General features: G+C 46.2%; 1 protein-coding gene and 1 pseudogene across 1 annotated transcript; both read left to right on the forward strand.

Moving 5' to 3' along the window:
• LOC135877976 (RING finger protein 112-like) overlaps positions 1-19,484 on the forward strand; it is a 1,138,053-nt pseudogene that overhangs the window by 868,124 nt on the left and 250,445 nt on the right.
• Positions 1,117-19,007, forward strand: LOC135877137 (serine protease 27-like). Its single transcript, XM_065402480.1, has 6 exons — positions 1,117-1,222; positions 9,080-9,106; positions 12,992-13,154; positions 13,367-13,638; positions 18,035-18,204; positions 18,729-19,007. The coding sequence occupies exons 1-6, from the start codon at positions 1,117-1,119 to the stop codon at positions 19,005-19,007; spliced, it is 1,017 nt and encodes a 338-aa protein (XP_065258552.1).

A 19,484-nucleotide genomic window follows, 5' to 3' on the forward strand; every position in this document is an offset into this window, starting at 1 on the left:
TCACATGGTAAACTGGGTGCAAGCAAACACTATGAGAATGATTAAAGGATTAGAAAACCTGCCTGAGCATGAAAGGGGGTTCCAAAGAGGATGGATCTAGACTGTTCTCAGTGGTAGCAGATGACAGAACAAGGAGTAATGGTCTCAAGTTGCAGTGGGGGAGGTTTAGGTTGGATATTAGGAAAAACTTTTTCACTAGGAGGGTGGTGAAGCACTGGAATGGGTTACCTAGGGAGGTGGTGGAATCTCCTTCCTTAGAGGTTTTTAAGGTCAGGCTTGACAAAGCCCTGGGTGGGATGATTTAGTTGAGGATTGGTCCTGCTTTGAGCAGTGGGTTGGACTAGATGACCTCCTGAGGTCCCTTCCAACCCTGATATTCTGTGATTCTATGAATCAAGGAGCTCAATCTATTTAGCTTAAGAAGGTTAAGGGGTGACTTCACCCCAGTCTATAAATACCTACATGGGGAACACATATTTAATAATGGGCTCTTCAGTTAGGTGGATTCAATTGCTGCAAGTTGATGCTAGACAAATTCAGATTGGAAATAAATTGTACATTTTTCACAGTGAGAGTAATTAACTTTTGGAACAACATACCAAGGGTTGTGGTGGGTTCTCCCTCACTGACATTTTTTAAAGCAAGATTGGCAGTTTTTCTAAAAGCTCTGCTCTATACGTTATTTGGGAGCAGTTCTCTGGCCTGTGTTATACCAGGGGTGAGACTGATCACAGTGGTGCCTGCTCACCTTAGAATCTATAAACCCTCCATGCTAATCTTCTCCCCATTACAACCTTAGCTCTGCCAGGGCATTGTCCTTGGCCAGCTGTTCTTGGCACATTCGTTTGCTAATAAAACAGTGAAATGAAAATCGTATCAGGTAACCTTGATCGTTGCACTTTTTTGTTGGTTTCCAGGATGTCCATATTGGGGAAATTCCAGATAGGTCGCACCCTGTTTGCATGCAGAATTTAGCCGCACTTAGTTCCTTGAGTAGCTCATTGTGGGATCAATCACATCTGTTCTCTCTAGATCTGGGGAGGGTGGAGGCAGAAGTCTTGTCTATAAAAATCTGCCTTGCTACATTCGTTCCCCATCCGGGCTTTGGTCGGAGTGATGGATCCAGCTGGGTTTGGCCAAGACAGGACCAGCCGAGGATGGATCATGGGGCATATTTGCTCCCTCCTGGCCATGGCACTGCTGACGATGAGCCTGGTGCAGGGTGAGTGTGGGGTGGGATGGAGTGGAGATGGGAGATGGGGCCCTACCTCCCATGGGGAGGGGAGAGAGATACCACCTTGGGGAGAAGGGAATTGGGCTAGTGAATAACAGGAGGATCAAACACCTTCCCCCTTCATAGATACCCCTCCCCATCTAGCCCCTATTTCTGCATTCACTCCTGAGCCACCCCATTCAGATCAGCTGGGATTGTTAATTCTGGAACCTACAGATGGTGAGTTGAATAACGACACTACTAAGACTTCTAGCTGTTGCTGTGGCTAGCAGGGCTGTTTCAGGAAAGTGGGTGTGTAGTAGTAGGATTTTATGTTTGTATGTTACCCTTTTTAAATAGCAGAAAGGAATGGCCTAATGTGCCATTGGTAAAAATTAATGAGCCAGAATTTGTGTCTGGGATGTTTTCAAGGCAGTAACAGACCTTTTAGGGTCACCACTTTGTTGTAGGCTTAGCATTTTAAAATAAGTAAAGGAATTGAATGATTGTTGTTGGTTTTTTGCATTGCAACTTCATGTTTTTGTACAACATTTTGTGTAAATTAGTTTTGTTTTGTGTGTGAATGAGGAATGTGTGTGCAAAGAAAGGCCATTACCGGACCAAATGTTCTAGGAAGGAACCAAAAACAGATGCAAGGGCGCCAGGAGGCTGCAACACACCCCCATTGAATTGTCAAAAAAGGGCAAATTAACAACTCTAAAGATGAGACAGGTACCAATCAATGGGGAAAAAATAGCTGTAATCAAAACCAGAATGGAATAACTCCCTAAAAAACTTTATAAAAAAACAAAATAAAAAATAATAAAAAAAACCAATTTAAAAAAACAAGCATCCGTCAAACAACTATTGATTACAGCATCACGGTGCAAAACTCATTGGTCCCAATGAAGAAAAATCACTATATAAACAGGGTGCCTTGCCATGAAACTTTGGGTTCCTTCTGCCAAGACTTCCCCGGAGCATCGTGTCGTGACCGACAGAACCCGGCTCCTCCCTACCCGTGATCAACCTAGCTGGCCACTAGATTGATCCGGACTCTAAACAGGTAACTATAACGTGACTGGTGGGATAGTGTGTGTGTGTGTGTGTGGTGTGATTGAATGCATATGCTAATTGTTGTATCTTCAATAAATGCAGCGTATTGCCTTTTCCCCTGAAAAAGATCCGGTGTGCTTCTTACAAGCATAACATTTTTGGTGGAGAATTACGAAAGGGGGAAGACATGCACTGTAATTGTTGAAAATACTGCTAAATATAGCTAAAAGGTATACCACACGTATAAAATGATTGATCATTCAGGTGTGCACACCCCCGATCGCAGAAATGCCGGGCAATAGGGGGAGAATTAGAGTCCTCACTCTGACCCATCTGTCGGGGAAAACTATACAAATAAGATATATACAAACTGTCTAGGTATATACAGCCCCGGTCGTAGAGGTGCCGGGCCCTAAGGGGGAGAATTAGAGTCCTCGCTCCTACCCATCTGTCGGGGAAAAATTGCATAGGTGAATATACCCTCAGTCGTAGCAGAATTGAGCCCAAAAGGTAGGGGGCTTAGCGTTCCCCCCTCTGGCTCTGTCAGGCAGAGTTGTTAGTGGGTATAGACTGTTTGTGTTATGTAAGTCCCAGCACAAGCGTGGGCAAATAAGGAGTAGATTTCTGTAAAACCTCACTCTGAAGGATATAGAAGTGTGGGATATTGTTGTGATTTCACAATTTAAAAAAAAATGTTTAAGAAAAGGGACCAGGAGGAGTGGGGGCTAGTTGAGGAGCCCACCCTCCTTGCTAAATTGGTAGTGGAACAAAGCCTGGGTCCATGAAAAGGGACGGTTCAGCGAGGAAAGAAGGATCGGGCCCAGACAAGCAGGGAGGCAACAAATAACGAGATTGGAAAACTTGCTGGGAGCCCCAAGGGCATAATGTCATGATTAAGAAAAGGAGTAAGTGCAGGCATGTGAAATTCAGATCCCTGAAACAATACTTGGAATGGTAATAGCTGAATCAATAAAGGTGTCATTTTAAAAAATAAGCAAGTAATTAAAAAAAAAAAGTAAGAAGTTAACTCTGCAGAGGCTGGAAGGAATTAAGAAGTTAAACTTTGTAAAAATATTTTTAAAGAAAAGTATTATAAAAAAAAATTCTTGGTTTCTTTGCAGCCCATTCTGAAGGGAAAATAGGCCCTTTCCCAAAGGAATGTCTGTAAATAAGCCAGGCAAAAAGACAATCTGATTTAAATAATTGGACTATGAACAATTTAGTCAAATTTGCTAAAAAAAACATAAGGGGTTTCTATTGGAACTGAACTGCCCCCAAATGTATACAAATGTAATCTATGTACAGCTGTGTATAAATAGATTGTGTAAATATGTGGAGTGTTTAGAACCTAAACCAACACTCCTGGCTTGTAAAACTCTGTTTTGTATATTTAAAATAAATTGGTTTTTGTTTTGTTTTTAAATAATACTACTAACGAATTCACCCTTTAACTCCCAGCCAATCCTGGCGTTTCACAATTGATTATAGAAGAATCAATAAGGGCACCTCCCTATGGCCCCTATTGTGATATGACACAGATCATAAAAAAAGGGCAAGCCACATCTAAATATTTCTCAGTTATTGATTTGGCCAACTGTTTCTTTGCCGTCCCCCTACATCCGGACTCACAAGATCGGTTTGCCTTTATAATAAAGGAGTAACAGTGGACCTTTTGTCGGTTGCCCCAGGGATATCACAACAGCCCGGCTATTGCCCACTGGCATGTTGTGGATATGCTAGACCAGTTGAGTCCACAAGAAAGGCCTTTTGTGTTTTCATATGTAGATGACATTTTAATATTTGGAGAAAATAAGGCACAAACTCAAACACTAATGGAAAACGCTTTGGCACTAATTCAGGAAACGGGCTCAGACAAGACTCAGTTGGTGCTACCTCATGTTACATAACTGAGCATTATTGTTAAACAAAAAAAACCCCAACAAAAAAATCAAAGGAAGGTAAGGGGACTGGTAAAATGCCAGCCCCTACTGACGGCCACTCTTTAAAACTTCTGCTAAAGGAATTCCATTTTTTTAGACCACACAGTTATAAATACGCTGCCATTAACTTAGAAGTGGAAGTCATTCAGGGACATTTAGACCATGGATCGGCCCAGCATGCCGAGCTCCACACAATTTATCAGGTTTTAAGGCAATATGAAAATTCCCCACGGCCCGTGTATATTTATGCTAACTGTGATTTTTGTGTGAAGGGGATACAGTTTTGGATACATGATTGGTATAGGATGGGTAAAAAGCAGAAAATAAAAAGAATATTGTATATTCAAAGGAGTGGAAATAAATTTAGCAGTGGGTAACAAAGAACCCTAAACAATTAAAGGTGCGACATGTAAAGGCACACAGTAAAGGAATGGGTATGGAGGCCACCTGGAATAATCGGGTAGATACAATAACCCGTGAGCATGACATAGCAGTTGTAACCAAATATACACCTCTACCCCGATATAACACTGTCCTTGGGAGCCAAAAAATCTTACTGTGTTATAGGTGAAACCGTGTTATATTGAACTTGCTTTGATCCGCTGGAGCGCGCAGCCCCACCCCCCCAGAGTGCTACTTTACCGTGTTATATCCGAATTTGTGTTATATCGGGTCGCGTTATATCGGGGTAGAGGTGTATGTGTATATCTGTGCTAACACATCTAAGGCAACAAAAAGCACTACAGACCGCCCTAACCAAGTTAAAAAAAAAATAGAAAATCAGGAGTTTCTTAATATAGCCCATCAGTTTATGCATAAAAAATGGAAGGGACTTTAAAAAGGTTAAAGCAAGTAGCAAAATAAAAGCGTATAAAAATAATGTTAAAACATGGGTGTGAAATTGTGTGCGGTGCGCGCAGGACAAGGCTCATCCTGGCAACACATGATGCACCAACGAAGGCTTGGGCCATGGCACTGGGTTCAAATTAATGTTATTAATAAATTGCCAAAAAGTAAGGAACAATTCCAGAATTTATTGGTAATAATTAATTCCTTTTCAGGATGGGTGGAGGCAGTTCCTACTAAAAATAACAGCACCAGGGTGGTAGCCAAAATGTTCTTTAATAAGCTAGTATGTAAATATGACACCCATTCTGACAATGGGGGGGGAAATCTTTACAATAATAATACAAGTCTTGGGAATTAAACAAAAGCTCCATATACCATACCAGCCTCAGGCCAAGTAGAGCGCATGAATCGCGCTATGAAGGAAGCAGAGCACCTCACCCTCCCTGCTTGAACTAACCTCGTTATCTCCCTACTGATTTATACCTGCCTCTGGAGATTTCCATGACTTGCATCTGAAGAAGTGAGGTTCTTACCCACGAAAGCTTATGCTCCCAATACTTCTGTTAGTCTTAAAGGTGCCACAGGACCCTCTGTTGCTATGAAGGAAGGTAGTAAATCCCACACACAAAAACCTGGCTGAATAAACTGCCTCTGATTTTGGTTGACATCCGCAGCAGTAATAAACTAAAAACTAAAATTCAACCCTTTCAAATTCTGTTTGGACATCCAATGTGCCTAATAATTAATCCTAGTTACCTGGTACAGAGTAAAAATAAAAATAAAAAGCAGCTCTAATATAGCCCAGCACAATTATTTTCAATGGCTCAAACAGTTACAGAAAAATAAAACCACCCTCCAGCATAGGGTTATTCAGACACATAAACAATAAAATTCAGAAACAAAAGCCCACAAAAGCAGCCCTGTAAAAAACAGGGAACCAAGTCATGTACCTTAAAATAAAATAAAAAAGGTCACTCACTGGAATCAAAATGGAGAGGCCCTTACACCACAGTGGACCGCCTTAGCCCATTGGTATACCATATTAAAAACAAAAATGGGTACATGTTTCACAAATTAAATTGTTTACATAAATAATAATGTTTAAATTCTTTGCAGAAAAGGACATCCCAGAACCCGGGCACGAGGCGCTGCTTAACCACCACAATTTTAATCCACAGAAAATGAGACTCCAGTGTAAGGTCTGGCTTTACCTGCTGCTGGGAACTTTTAGTGCCCAGATAATTAGAAAAATCATGGGAGAAGATGCAGCCCTCCTTATAAGCCAATATTTAAGGAATAATTCACTCCCCACCAACCAATCATGGATTCCTACCCGTAACCAGGTAATCCTCATGGAATGGTATAATAAAAACACTAGCCAAATCTTAAAACCCTTAAAAAATACCAATATGTATGCAAAAAAAACCAAAAAAAACAAAACAAAAAACCTTAAAGTTCACCTTATAAACACCACAAAAATACCAAACCACTAAAAAATAGGGGTTAAAATAAAAGGTCCCTATCGGAATACCACCTGGAATTCCAGCTACCCACAATTACCATATCAGTAAAATAAGCCTGTTAAGACAGGAACAACAGTAACAGTTATTGTGGGGTACTGTCCAATGCCCGGTCGTGAATTGAACCTGTGGTTCCCGGACACATGCACCAGAACCTGGACCAAAAAAAAGCATGTCATTCAAATATTACATGCAAATAAAGACGTGCTAAATCTAAAAAAAGCCCATTATCAGCCTATCACTGGTACGACGTTTTTACAGGCTGGTCCCGGACCTCTAAGGGCATATTGTCTATTATGTTTCACCCATTACTAGTTGTGTTAATATTATACTGTGTTTGCTTGTTAGAAATGTGTTGTATGTGCTGTTAAACAAAAAAAAGTTTGTTAGATTACAACAACAAGCTCAAATTGCCTCTCAGTATATTGCTATAAAACAGTTTAATAAAATATAACCCACTCAAGAATTGTTCTTGAGGGGTCAAAAGGGGGATATGTAGTAGTAGAATTTTATGTTTGTATTTTACCCTTTTTAAATAGCAGAAAGGAATGGCCTAATGTGCCATTGGTAAAAATGAATCAACCAGAATTTGTGTCTGGGATGATTTCAAGGCAGTAACAGACCTTTTAGGGTCACCACTTTGTTGTAGGCTTAGCATTTTAAAATAAGTAAAAGAATGGAATGATTGTTGTTTTTTTGCATTGCAACTTGATGTTTTTGTTTAAAATGTTGTGTAAATTAGTTTTGTTTTGTGTGTGAATAAGGAATGTGTGTGCAAAGAAAGGCGATCACCAGACCAGATGTTCTAGGAAGGAACCAAAAAACAGACGCAGGGGCGCCAGGAGGCTGCAAGATGCCCCTATTGAAATGTCAAAAAAGGGCAAATTAACAACTCTAAAAATGAGACAGGCACCTATCAATGGGGACAAAATAGCTGTAATCAAAACCAGCATAAAATAACTCCCTAAAAAATGTAATAATAAAATAAAATACAAAACAAACAAAAATAATTTAAAAAAACAAGCACTCATCAAACAACACTTGATTACGGCATAATGGTGCAAAACGCATCGGTCCCAATGAAGGAAAATCACTATGTAAACAGGGGGCCTTGCCATAAAACTTTGGGTTCGTCCTGGCAAGACTTCCCCGGAGCATCGTGTCACGACCGAAAGATCCCGGCTCCTCCCTATCTGTGATCAACCTAGTTGGCCACTAGATTGATCCGGACTCTGGACTGGTAACGATAACATCGACTGGTGGGACAGTGTGTGTGTGTGTGTGTGGTGTAATTAAATGCATATGCAAATTGTTGTATCTTCAATAAACAATGCTGTCGTAGGTTGAAGGCAGGGTACCTTGCCAGCTGGGTCCGGGAAGGGCCAGTCCACTCCTTCGGTCTCTGGACTTCGCTTGCTGTGTATGTGGGAGAAATCAGCGAGGCCTGCACTCAGATGGAGCTGCCAATAGTCACTCAGCCTAGACTCTGGCTCAGGGCGGGGCAGCAAGCACTGTCACTTGGCTCGGGCCTGCATGCAGGTGGAGCAGCAAATAGGCATGTAGCCCAGGCTCTGGTTCAGGGCCAGGTGGGAAACAAAGTCGCTCAGCTCCAGCCTGCACTCAAAGTCAGTTAACTCAGGCTTTCATTCAGCTAGCCTGTGGGCGGGGGAGACCGTCACTCACAGCTTGGGTGGCAGAGGGGACGCAGGCCCTCCCACTTCACTACGTCCCGGCCCAGGGCCCTAAGGGTGGTGGAGGGGTCTGCCACCGTGTCAGCGGGGATCCAGGCTGCAACACGCTGACTCCCCCTCTGCCGGCGTTGCAGCCAAACAGGGGTCTACTACCCCTGGGCCACTTCCATAGTCCCCCTCCAAGGGTAACTGCTGATCAGGTGAGGTGAGGTGATTAGCGGGGCCTCAGTTGCCAGCAGTAGCTCTGCTGGGGTTGGGCCAGCTGGCGGTCTGAGCCAGTCGTCTCTCTCCTGCGGGGCCGGGTCGTCCAGAGGTCTGGGTGGTCCGGGCCAGTCGTCTGCTTCCCCGGGGCTGGGTTGTCCAGGGGTCTGGGTGGTCCAGGCCAGTCGTCTGCACTCTGCAGGCCTGCTGCCACCTCACAGCATGAGATCTCAGGGGAAGCATCTTTTCCCTCCAGTGGCTGGCCCCCGACTGAGCATCCGGGTCCTGCCTTTATACTTCCGGCCCCCCCTTGGCTTCCAGGGGGTGGAGCTAGGGGGTAGGGCTCCACCCACGAGGGGGTGGAGCCACCCTCTTCCTTTGTGTTTGGGGCAGGACAGTCCACCTCACTACAGCGGAGTATTGCTTTTCCCCTGAAAAAATCCCGTGTGCTTCTTATAAGCATAACAGGTGGAGCCTCAGAAATCTAGGTGAAGCTATTGGCATCCATTCCCCCAGATACATCGTGTCAGATACCAGGAATGACTGTATAGCCCCTCTCCCCCACAGACACACAGTAATAGCTTTCTTTTCTCTTTGTTTGCTCCATAGGTGCTCCAGCAAGTCAGAATCAGGCAGGTAAGACACCCACGGCAAAATGAGAGACTTACCTGCCCTGGTCATTTGGAATAAGAATTAGGTTGGGAGCCAGGACTCCTGGATCCTATCCTGGATGTGCAAACGGAGTGGGGTCTTGTGTGTTCGAGCGGGGGGGGGGGGCAAGGTAGTATCATTGGGATTAGGGACAAGGGTTAAGGTTATTTTATGATTAAGATTATCATTGGGTTATGGTTAAGGGTATCATTGGGTGAAGGTTATCATTGGGGTTATAACAAAGTTTATCACGGAGGTTAGAGTTAGCATTGAAATATGCTCGTTCTTTCTTTCTTTCTTTCTTTCTTTCTTTCTTTCTTTCCACCTAGTGGCAGAATGAAGACAGGATGAGTTAAAGTTTTACTGAGATGGCTTGTTAATTTAATTGGAGTATGTAAATAACACTTTTATATTTAAGTGACCTTGTCCCTAATCCCATTATATCTTTAACGTAACCTCCATGGTAGCCTCAACCCCCAATAATCCCAGCCCTGCCTGCTCCTTCTTCACTCCCTAAGCGCTTGCAACATAGACATGCCCAGACTCACCGAGCCACATGCTGGCAGGGACATTATATCTATGTCCGACCATGCACACTGGAAGGGACTTGTGGGGTCTCTGAGGCTCAGCTGATTGTCGAATTATTGTGAGATATTTGTGTGGGGAATGAGTTTAGAGCTAAGTGACATAGGATGTTGTGTTCCAAATCTGATGGGGAGTCTGAAAACTGGACGCCTGTGGAGACAGCCTCTGTTTACTGTCTGGATGAGATACAGCCTGGAGATTCACAAAGACAAATGAACCTGCAGAGTGTGGGGGGTGAGGTCTCAGGAATGGTAGATCCCAGGTTTATGGGCTGGACAAGGGCTGGAAGAACTAACCATTGAATGAGTAACACCCAGGAGCGCTGCCAGCTTTTTTGCCACCCTACGTGGCGGAAGGTCCCGCCCCCGAAATGCCAACGACGACCGGGGCGGCCAAAGATCCGGCCGCCGCGGTCGCTGCCCCCAAAACTTTAGCGCTCTAGGCGACTGCCTAGGTTGCCTAATGGGTTGCGCCGGCCCTGGTAACACCTTATCAGACAGGACAGTACCTTGCTAAGAGGCTGTAGAATGTGTTCTATGTTTTTCTTCGACCTGTAACCTTATGTTTCCTCATCACGTTCCTTGCCTTTATTTTGAATCTCTCCCTTACCCTTTGTTAAAACAACTTCACTTTGGTTTTATTATAGACATGTCTATGACATACTCAGGGCACAATCCAGACTAATGAGTAGCTGAGTCACCCTTACCCTGTAACCTGGGGTGCCCATTACGATGCCTTGCTGCTGTAGCCTCCAGTCTGGACTGCTCACAAACAGCCTCCATGCAGGTCACTCCCAGCTATGTCTGTGTGTGGGCTGCAGCCACCCAGCCACATCCTTGCTCTTACCAGCCGTAAAGAGTCCCATCGGGTGACCCCAACATACCCCCAGTCCCAGATTTTCCCCAGAAACATATGTTCTGTGCTGCCCAGCCCTCTCCTGGAAGTGCAAACATATTAAGTCTGTTATTCCTTTAAGGGAATACTGTGCTGTGATTGGGTGTACCAGGCCCTGCTGGAGGCCTTACAGTCCTACCACACCCCACCCCAGAGAAGAGGAGTAGAGGTGAATCCTCCAAGCTGCCTAGAGAGGCTCTGGGGAAGCAGCCATTCAGAGAGAGGCTGTAGGGAGCTGCCAACCTGATCCAGGAGGCTACTATAAAAAGGAGCTGTTGGACAAAGCAGAGCAGTTTCTCCCTGGAGCCTGAGCACAAGGATGGTGCTCCTGGCTGGCTGCAGGGCTGGACAGAGCAGTGCTGGCTGGAGCCAGGGTGCAAGGAAGGTACTGGGGCTAAGAAGGGAAGTGGGCCAGGGAAATGCAGCAGCAAATAGTTAAAGGTAAGCAGCTGGTGGCTACTAATTATAGGGTCCCTGGGTCGAGAACTGGAGTATTAGGCAGGCCCAGGTCCATCTCTCCCACAGAGCCACAGTCCTAGTGGCTAATACCCTGAGTAAGGGACTAGCCCAGAGAGGGGGCTGTAGACCTGGAAGAAGGTCAGTAATTGTGGGACTTCTTAACCCCCAGAAAGGGGCTGAACTATAGACAGTGACCCTCGGGACAGGGCTGCAGGCTGACACCAGTGAGGGTCCTGTGATAGGCCCTATTGGGCTAGAACTGAGCCCAGGGACAGGGCTGAGGGTCAGAGACCAATGGAGGGTGCTGTGATAGTCCCTGTTACACGGTGTACCCTGGCAGTGGTCTGTTTTGTGTTCATTCCACATACAGACTGTGAGTGACTCGGCCGGAGGGTGCGTCACTGAAAAACCTGCCTATGATGGTTAACTGCCAGCAAGGGGTTACTGCGAGCAGCATAGTGGAGAGAGTGCTGGCACATACACCCTGAGTGGGAGGCTTTCTGGAGACACCAGAGGATCCCAGCACATACACACACAACTTGTTACCCCAAATGGAGTTACCCAGACATTTCAACGTAGACACACTGGATTAGATAAAACAAACAACCCCCCCCCCAAAGTCTATTAGCTACAAAGATAGAGCTTTTAAGTGAGTACAAGTAAAAAGTCATGAAAGTCTGAAATGTTTACAAGAAAAATAAAGATAAAAGTACTTTATCAGATTATGTTAAATGTGAAGAAATTTGCTCTCAACAGCCTTACTGGCCAAACTATTTTGGCAAGGACCCCTGCCTCTGTTTAATGGCTGCCTTCTTTGTCCCTTCTCGTGCAGTGATTAAATGGACAGAAAGAGGGGGGGAAAGGAAGGGTACCTGGGGGTGTCTGCTACTTCTTTTTATAGTCCTGTCCCCCTTCTGAGACGCAGAGGCAGCTGGGAGAAGGGCGACAGGCATTCTGTGTAGATGGGAAGTCCAGGCTGTTTCTTTGCTAAGATAAAGATTTTTCACCTGTCCCTTTAACTGCCAAAGAATGGCCACTTACCAGGCAATGGCCTATTGGCCTTGCTTACACCTCGATGAAGTGTCAGCTTGCCTGTTGTCTCTGAGGAGCTGGTTTGGCCACTCCCCAGACTTGGAACATGTTTTAGTAACATCAGACAGGGAAATCTTGTAACTTCACATGCAAAGTGGCCACACACATTTTACCAGGACAATACTGACAAGCAAATTATGAGTTTTCAAATGATACCTCACAGGGCAAACTCTGTGCAGCGATTATTACAATAGCAGATCGAGGGGTACATTCTGTCACAACGTCTAAGTGCCGGTGATTAATGAGAGGTGTGTGAGGGGAAAGCAGTGAGCTGGGGAGCTCTGTTTCCGCAGAGGCAGCGGATCACTGTGCATTGCGGGTGTGCAGAAGACAGGGGACTGGGCACTGGAGTGTAACTGAGTCGGGTGTGTAAATTGCTGCCTGCAGAGGGATAGAGCAGGGCTCACAGAGTGCCTGAGATGCCAGCAGCTGGTGGCTGGGAGAGTTTTCCCTCGTGGGCACAGCAAGGGCTCCATCCCCCTGGGAGAAGGGGGTAGTGGTGCAACCGGGACACTGGATCACCCCGAAAAGCATCACAGTGCTCATGGGAGTTGGAATGACACAGGTAAGGTCCCACAGCAAAACACCAGTGTTCCCTGCCCTGGATATGTGGAAACAGAATGTGGCTGGGAGCCAAGACTCCTGTATTCTCTCCTGGCTCTGGGGTCTGGTAGGTTAGAGCAGGGGGGTCTGGGATATAGGACTCCTGGGTTCTTTCCCTGGCTCTGGGAAGGGAAGGATTTGCTCTCTTCTCTTCAGGTCATACTAATAATTATTTACACTCTCCCCACTTTAGCTCCCTTGCCCAGCGATAATATATTTCCCCGCTTTTCTTCCCAGTCTCTGGCGAGCAGTTGGTCTCAGGGCGCATCTTCAGTGGTCAAGATGCCAAGGCTGGGGCCTGGCCCTGGCAGGTCAGCGTGCAGAGAAATGGCTTCCACCTCTGCGGCGGTGCACTCATCTCCGAGAGCTGGGTGGTGTCAGCCGCTCATTGCTTCGATCCGTGAGTACCCCAGGCAGGGCAGAGACAGTGACTGCAGCTGTTCTGGAGAAATTCCCTTTTCCAATCCACTGGCTTTCTGTTGCACAGCGTGGCTATGTGGCTGTTCCCCAGCCGCTCCACCCCAGAGCCGGCTGTATCTCAGCGCCAGGCGACCTGTCCCTCTGAGCCATTGCTGGACGGCTTTTCCCTAATCAGATTTTTTTTGCATCCAGGTCTGTAGCCAATTCATCGTATCGGGTGCAGCTGGGGGAAAATCGGATTTTTGGTCAGAACCGCCTCCACGCGTTCTCATTGGTGAAGCGGATCATCCTCCATCCCAGTTATGACGAAGTCACTTCTGAGGCCGACATCACCCTGGTGGAGCTGAAGAATCCGATTGCATTCACGGCCACCATCAGCCCCGTGGGTCTCCTTGACGCTTCCGTCCGTGTGCCTGCTGGGGACACCTGCTGGGTGACTGGTTGGGGGAAGACTTCCCCACAAAGTGAGTAAGACTTGTAGCTCTTAAGAGGGAGGGAAAGATATGAAAAAGACCCAGCACCAAATGAAGGTTACAGGCTGGGAGAAGGCAGTCTCATATGTACACAGACGGACTGTGAGTTACAGGGTTACATGGTTAAACAGTCACCGTTACAGCTATATCGTTATTCAGCCAGGGTTTTATGGTTGTACAATTACGCAATTACAGGTATATGGTGCAGATATAATGGAGATCTGTGATGCGCTTCCCTCTCCGCTTGTGGTGCCTCCTGCTGGTCGCTCTGGGGATTAGCTCAGTCTTTCAGCTACTCCCTGCTCAGCAGTCTCTGCATTCATCTTCTATCCTCTCTCAGGACTGCTGCTTCCAGTCTGTGGCTTTGCCCTACGGCCAGGTCACTGAGTCTCTCCACCTTCCAGGGAAATCAGTCTTTCTGCACCAGCTGTCTGTCTGGCATCTCCAGTGCCCTGAGTCACAGTCCTACCAGCTGCCCCCCTCTCTTGCTAGCTACCTACCTGGCTTTCTACAGGCCCAGCCTCTTCCTGTCCAGGATAGCCTGTTCCTCATCAATTACATAAGAGCGGCCATACTGGGTCAGACCAAAAGTCCATCTAGCCCACTGTCCTGTCTTCTCACAGTGGCCAATGCCAGGTGCTTCAGAGGGAATGAACAGAACAGGTAATCATCAAGTGATCCATCCCCTGTTTCTCATTCCCAGCTTCTGGCAAACAGAGGCTAGAGAAACCATCCCTGCCCATCCTGACTAACAGCCATTGATGGACCTATCCTCCATGAAATTATCCAGTTCTTTTTTGAACCCTGTTATAGTCTTGGACTTCACAGCATCTTCCGGCAAAGAGTTCCACAGGTTGACTGCATTGTGTGAAGAAATACTTCCTTTTGTTTGTTTTAAACCTGCTGCCTATTCATTTCATTTTGTGATCCCTAGTTCTTGTGTTATGAGGAGTAAAAAACACTTCTGTATTTACTTTCTCTACACCAGTCATGATTTTATAGACCTCTATCATATCCCCCCTTAGTTGTCTCTTTTCCAAGCTGAAAAGTTTCAGTCTTATTAATCTCTCCTCACACAGCAGCTGTTCCATACCCCTAATCATTTTTGTTGTCCTTTTCTGAAACTTTTCCAATTCCAGAATATTTTTTTTGAGATGGGTGACCACATGTGCACGCAGTATTCAAGATGTGGGCATACCATGGATTTATATAGAGGCAATAATTATCTCTCCCTTTTCTAATGGTGCCCAATATTCTGTTCATTTTTTTCTACTCCCGCTGAACATTGAGTGGTTGTTTTCAGAGAACTATCCACAATGGTTCCAAGATCTTTCTTGAGTGGTAACAGCCAATTTAGACCCCATCATTTTATATGTATAGTTGGGATTATGTTTTCCAATATGCATTACTTTGCATTTGTTAATATTGAATTTCATCTGCCATTTTGTTGCCCAGTCATCCAGTTTTGTGAGATCCCTTTGTAACTCTTTGCAGTCTGCTTTGGACTTAACTATCTTGAGTAGTTTTGTATCATCTGCAAATGTTGTCACCTCACTGTTTACCCCCTTTTCCAGATCATTTATGAGTATGTTTAATAAGATTGGCCCCAGTACAGATCCCTGGGGGACACCACTATTGACCTCTCCCCATTTTGAAAACGTACCACTTATTACTACCCTTTGTTTCCCCCTCTTATCTCATCACAGTTTACTTTTCTTAAGAGCTTTTGGTGAGGGACCTTGTCAAAGGCTTTCTGAAAATATAAGTACATTATAACTACTGGATCACCCTTGTCCACATGCTTGTTGACCCCTTTGCAGAAGTCTAGTAGATTGGTGAGGTATGATTTCCCTTTTCAAAAACCATGTTGACTATTCCCCAACAAATTGTGATTATCTATCTGTCTGACAATTCTATTCTTTACTGTAGTTTCAACCAATTTGCTTAGTGCTGACGTTAGGCTTATCAACCTGTAATTGTCAGGATCGCCTCTGGAGTCTTTTTTTTTTAAAAAAATGGCGTCACATTAGCTATCCTCCAGTCACCTGGTACAGAAGCTGATTTAAATGATAGGTTACATACCACAGTCAATAGTTTTGCAATTTGACATTTGAGTTCCTTCAGAACTTTTGGGTAAATTCCATCTGGTCCTGGTGACTTATTACTTTTTAATTTGTAATTAGCTCCCTGGCTTGTAGCCTAATTGGTAGCATGGGCCCATCTGTCGCTCCCCAGCTTTTGCCGGGCCAGTGTGGGGTTCACGCCCATCACACACCCTCTCCCTCAAACTTGTAATCCTCGGGGGTAGGGATGCCTCCTACTCTGCATCTACGCCTTTCAACAGGAAAAACATATTTTCCTTGTTCTGCAGAGCATACCAGACCTGGTCCCTCTGGAACTCGAAGACCCCTTCTGCAGCTTGCAGGGTCTGTTTGGCCACTTCCAGTTTCTCCAGCAGCTCCCTCACCTGCTCCTTGGACTCCAGACATCCTTTTTTCCTTCAGGGTTTGGGTCTCCACAGTAGCCTGTTTTATCTCTGTGGTCATTCCCTTGTCAATCTGGGCTCTTTCTGTTCCAAACATTGTATCTTCCATTTCCTTATTACCCCCAGTCAAGTGCATGGATTGAACACCTACCCTTTCCCCCCACATTCTCAGTACAGCATTAGTATTATGGGCTTCATGTTCCCCCTTCCTGGGAACCTTACCTTTCTCTGAGCCATTCCTATTTTTTAATTTTTGGGGCAATTCCGTTTTATGTGTTCCACCTCCCCACATGAATAACAGCGCCCTCCTCTACCTACCCTCTTATCTGATGTGACACTTTTGGGTCCCCTTACAACTCCCACTGCCTGGGGAACTTCTTTTTCACAACATAAATAGGGGCACTCCCTTTTTAGGTGTCCCCTCTGGCCACAGGCATAACAGAGTTTCGGCTAGGGCTCTGGCCTCCTGGCCTTGGACCTCCCCTCTCGCTCCCAGTCCCTCCGGCCTTTCCCTGTCTTCTCTCTCCGACATTTAAATAAGTAATGCTGCCGCTCCAAAATATTCAGCAAGTATTTCTGCAGGCACAAGTTTGCCTCCCTCAGTCTTTGTTGGTTCTCAAGAACCTGCTTCAATTAGGGCCTGGATCTGCCCTTGCCATTTGTCTATCCCCTTCTTTGGGTTTACAGGTCTGGGCCCCATCCTGGAAGGGTATTGTTGTCCTCTGCAAAGAAGGCCTCTGTCCAAGGTGACTCCATTATCTTTTCTCTTATCCCTCACCTCAGGGGTATCCTGTGCTGCACTGGCCCACACTCTCCAATTGTATTGAGGTGACCGTGCTACAGTGTCTTTTGGTCCCTTTACATCAGGGCCTGCCATCTCCTACAGCCCTGCAGCCTATGTTCAGTCCTCTGAATTGTCCCTTTACCTCAGGGGAGACCAAGTGCCCGCATTCTCCGCCACTTGTGATGGGGTTCCCTCTGCTCGTGGTGCCTCTTGCTGGTTGCTCTGGGGATTAGCTCAGTCTTTCAGCTGCACCCTGCTCTGCAGTCTCTCTGCCCATCTTCTCTCTGTATGTGGCTTCTCTTGCTCTTGGTGCTGTTGCTTCTGGTGCATGGTCACTAAGTCCCTCCGCTTCTGGGAAAAGAGTATTTCCAGACTGACTGTCTGGTTGGTGTCTCCAGTGCCCTGAGCCACTGCCAAGCAGCTGGCACCAAGCAGTTTCAAATCACACACTTAGTTGGAGCACTGGCCTGAATCTGAGCAGCATCTGCTCAGAGATTTAAACCCATTGAACCAAATCAGGGCAAATTGGTGTGTAAACAAAGGGCAGAATTTTCAAATGCATCTACAGGCCATGGTGTCAAAGGGATTTAGGAACCTAAAGTGCAGACAGGCTCCTAATGGGGTATTCAAGCATAGCCATGCAGGTAAGGTGCCTAATTCCCTTTGATGTTCCATTAGAGTTTTGTTGCAAAGTGCCAGCTTTTGTAGTTGCATTGGAGCTTTCCAGAATCCCACTAGGTGCCTTCCTGTGTCCATAGGTGCCCAACTCCCTTTGATAATCTGGCCCCAAGTGTCTAAAATAAGACTTAAGCTCCTAAATCAGTTCAGGGATGAAAAGATGAGCAGAGCAACCCCTAAAATACTTTTAAAATCTGGGTTGTTGCCTTTAGCAGGTGTTAAGCTGGCCAACTGCCCCCCACAACCCACTCGATCCCACTCTACTCCCAGTCCGGGGATAGAACCCAGGAGACCTGGATCCCAGCCCCCCGCTCTAACCACCTAGACTCCACTCCTCTCTCAGATCTGAGAACTTCTTATAGACCCTTAATGTGACAGCTTTTTATGTGACTTCCACTCACGCCATGTGAGTCACCCAGCCCTCGGGCCTTTCGTTGCAGTGAATTCTTCCCTAGCGGAGACACTGCAGGAGCTGGAGGTGCTCACCGTAGACTCCACAATCTGCAATGATCACTTCCGGGAAGCATTACAAAAGCCTGAGGGCGACAACCCCATCAAAGATGACATGATATGTGCCGGGTCAAAAGAAGGCTATAAAGGCTTTGCTTGGGTGAGATTCTCTAGACTCTGACTGAGATTGGGAGACCCCCCTTTGTGCTGGGCAATACACAGACCCCCCAAATAGATCAGAGTTCCCTTTCTGCTGGGTGGTGCACAAACCCCCACCAGTAGTGACGACCCTATTCTTCCTGGCCCATTGTCCCTGTTGGTTCAGTGTTGTGTGTCAGGGGGACCCACCAAACAGTGGGCCTGGATGGAGGGACTGAACCCTGACTTCACTCCCCAGTGTTTAGACAAGACAGACACATCTTGGCTTGAGGATGTGACCATAGAGTATAAAGTCAGCAGGGTCCATCAGCCCATCCAATCTGACCTCCTGGATACCCCGGACCACAACTGCACCCGGTTACCCCTTCACTGAGCCCAAAGACTTGTGTCTGGATAAAGCATCTTCCAGAAAGGCAGTCAGTGGGGATGTGAAGCCAGCGAGAGATGGAGAATCCACCATCGCCCTTGTGGACGATGGAGACTGGTCCCCCTCCTCTCCAACCGCGTTTCTGTCCCACTCTCTAGGGTGATGGCGGGGGACCCTTGGTGTGTAAGAAGGACAGGACCTGGTACCTTGCTGGGATTGCAAGCTGGTTCCTGACTACGACAGTGAATGGGGTAACCAGAGTTGTCCCCGGTTATCCTGGGGTCTACAACCGCCTGAATTCCCACAACGATTGGATCAAGGCGAACGTGCCTGGTGTGACTTTCATTCCAAACAGTGCTACTCCAACTGGGGCCGATCCCTCTGCCACCATCCTCAGGGTCCTTCTCCTCACCGTGTTTCTGCAGCTGATCCCGTGACCCCTCCCTTCCTAGATTGGGTCCCCATCCCACACCAGCCCTTCCTCACCCTTGGTGCAGAGAGACCATGTCACCTGTGATACTAGACCCCAGTAATCACACCCTACACACTATTGTAACAATGTTTGTGCAAAATACTCCTTGTGAGGTATCATTTGAAAACTAAAAATTCTCTGCTCTTTCATATCCTTGTGTGATGTATGTACGCAAGTGGTATTAATGGTCACTAAAATGTGTTCAAACCAGGTGTAGCAGGGGTTATTAAATAGGTCTATCTCAAAGAAAGGACTGTGTGTTTACCTCCATTTCCATACAAGTAGCACGCAGACCCAGCAAATTAACAAGGGGTGGAGGCAAACCTCACACTGACAAGTAGGGCTAGGTTTTACTTTTCCAAAGAATCATTTGCAAAGATTTACTGGGCTATAAAAATGGGGGTGGGCTCAGATAAGCAACTGAGTAAACTGATTGCATATG

Source organism: Emys orbicularis, chromosome 4 (assembly GCF_028017835.1).
Source record: "Emys orbicularis isolate rEmyOrb1 chromosome 4, rEmyOrb1.hap1, whole genome shotgun sequence".
In the NCBI taxonomy this organism is placed as follows: Eukaryota; Metazoa; Chordata; order Testudines; family Emydidae; genus Emys; species Emys orbicularis.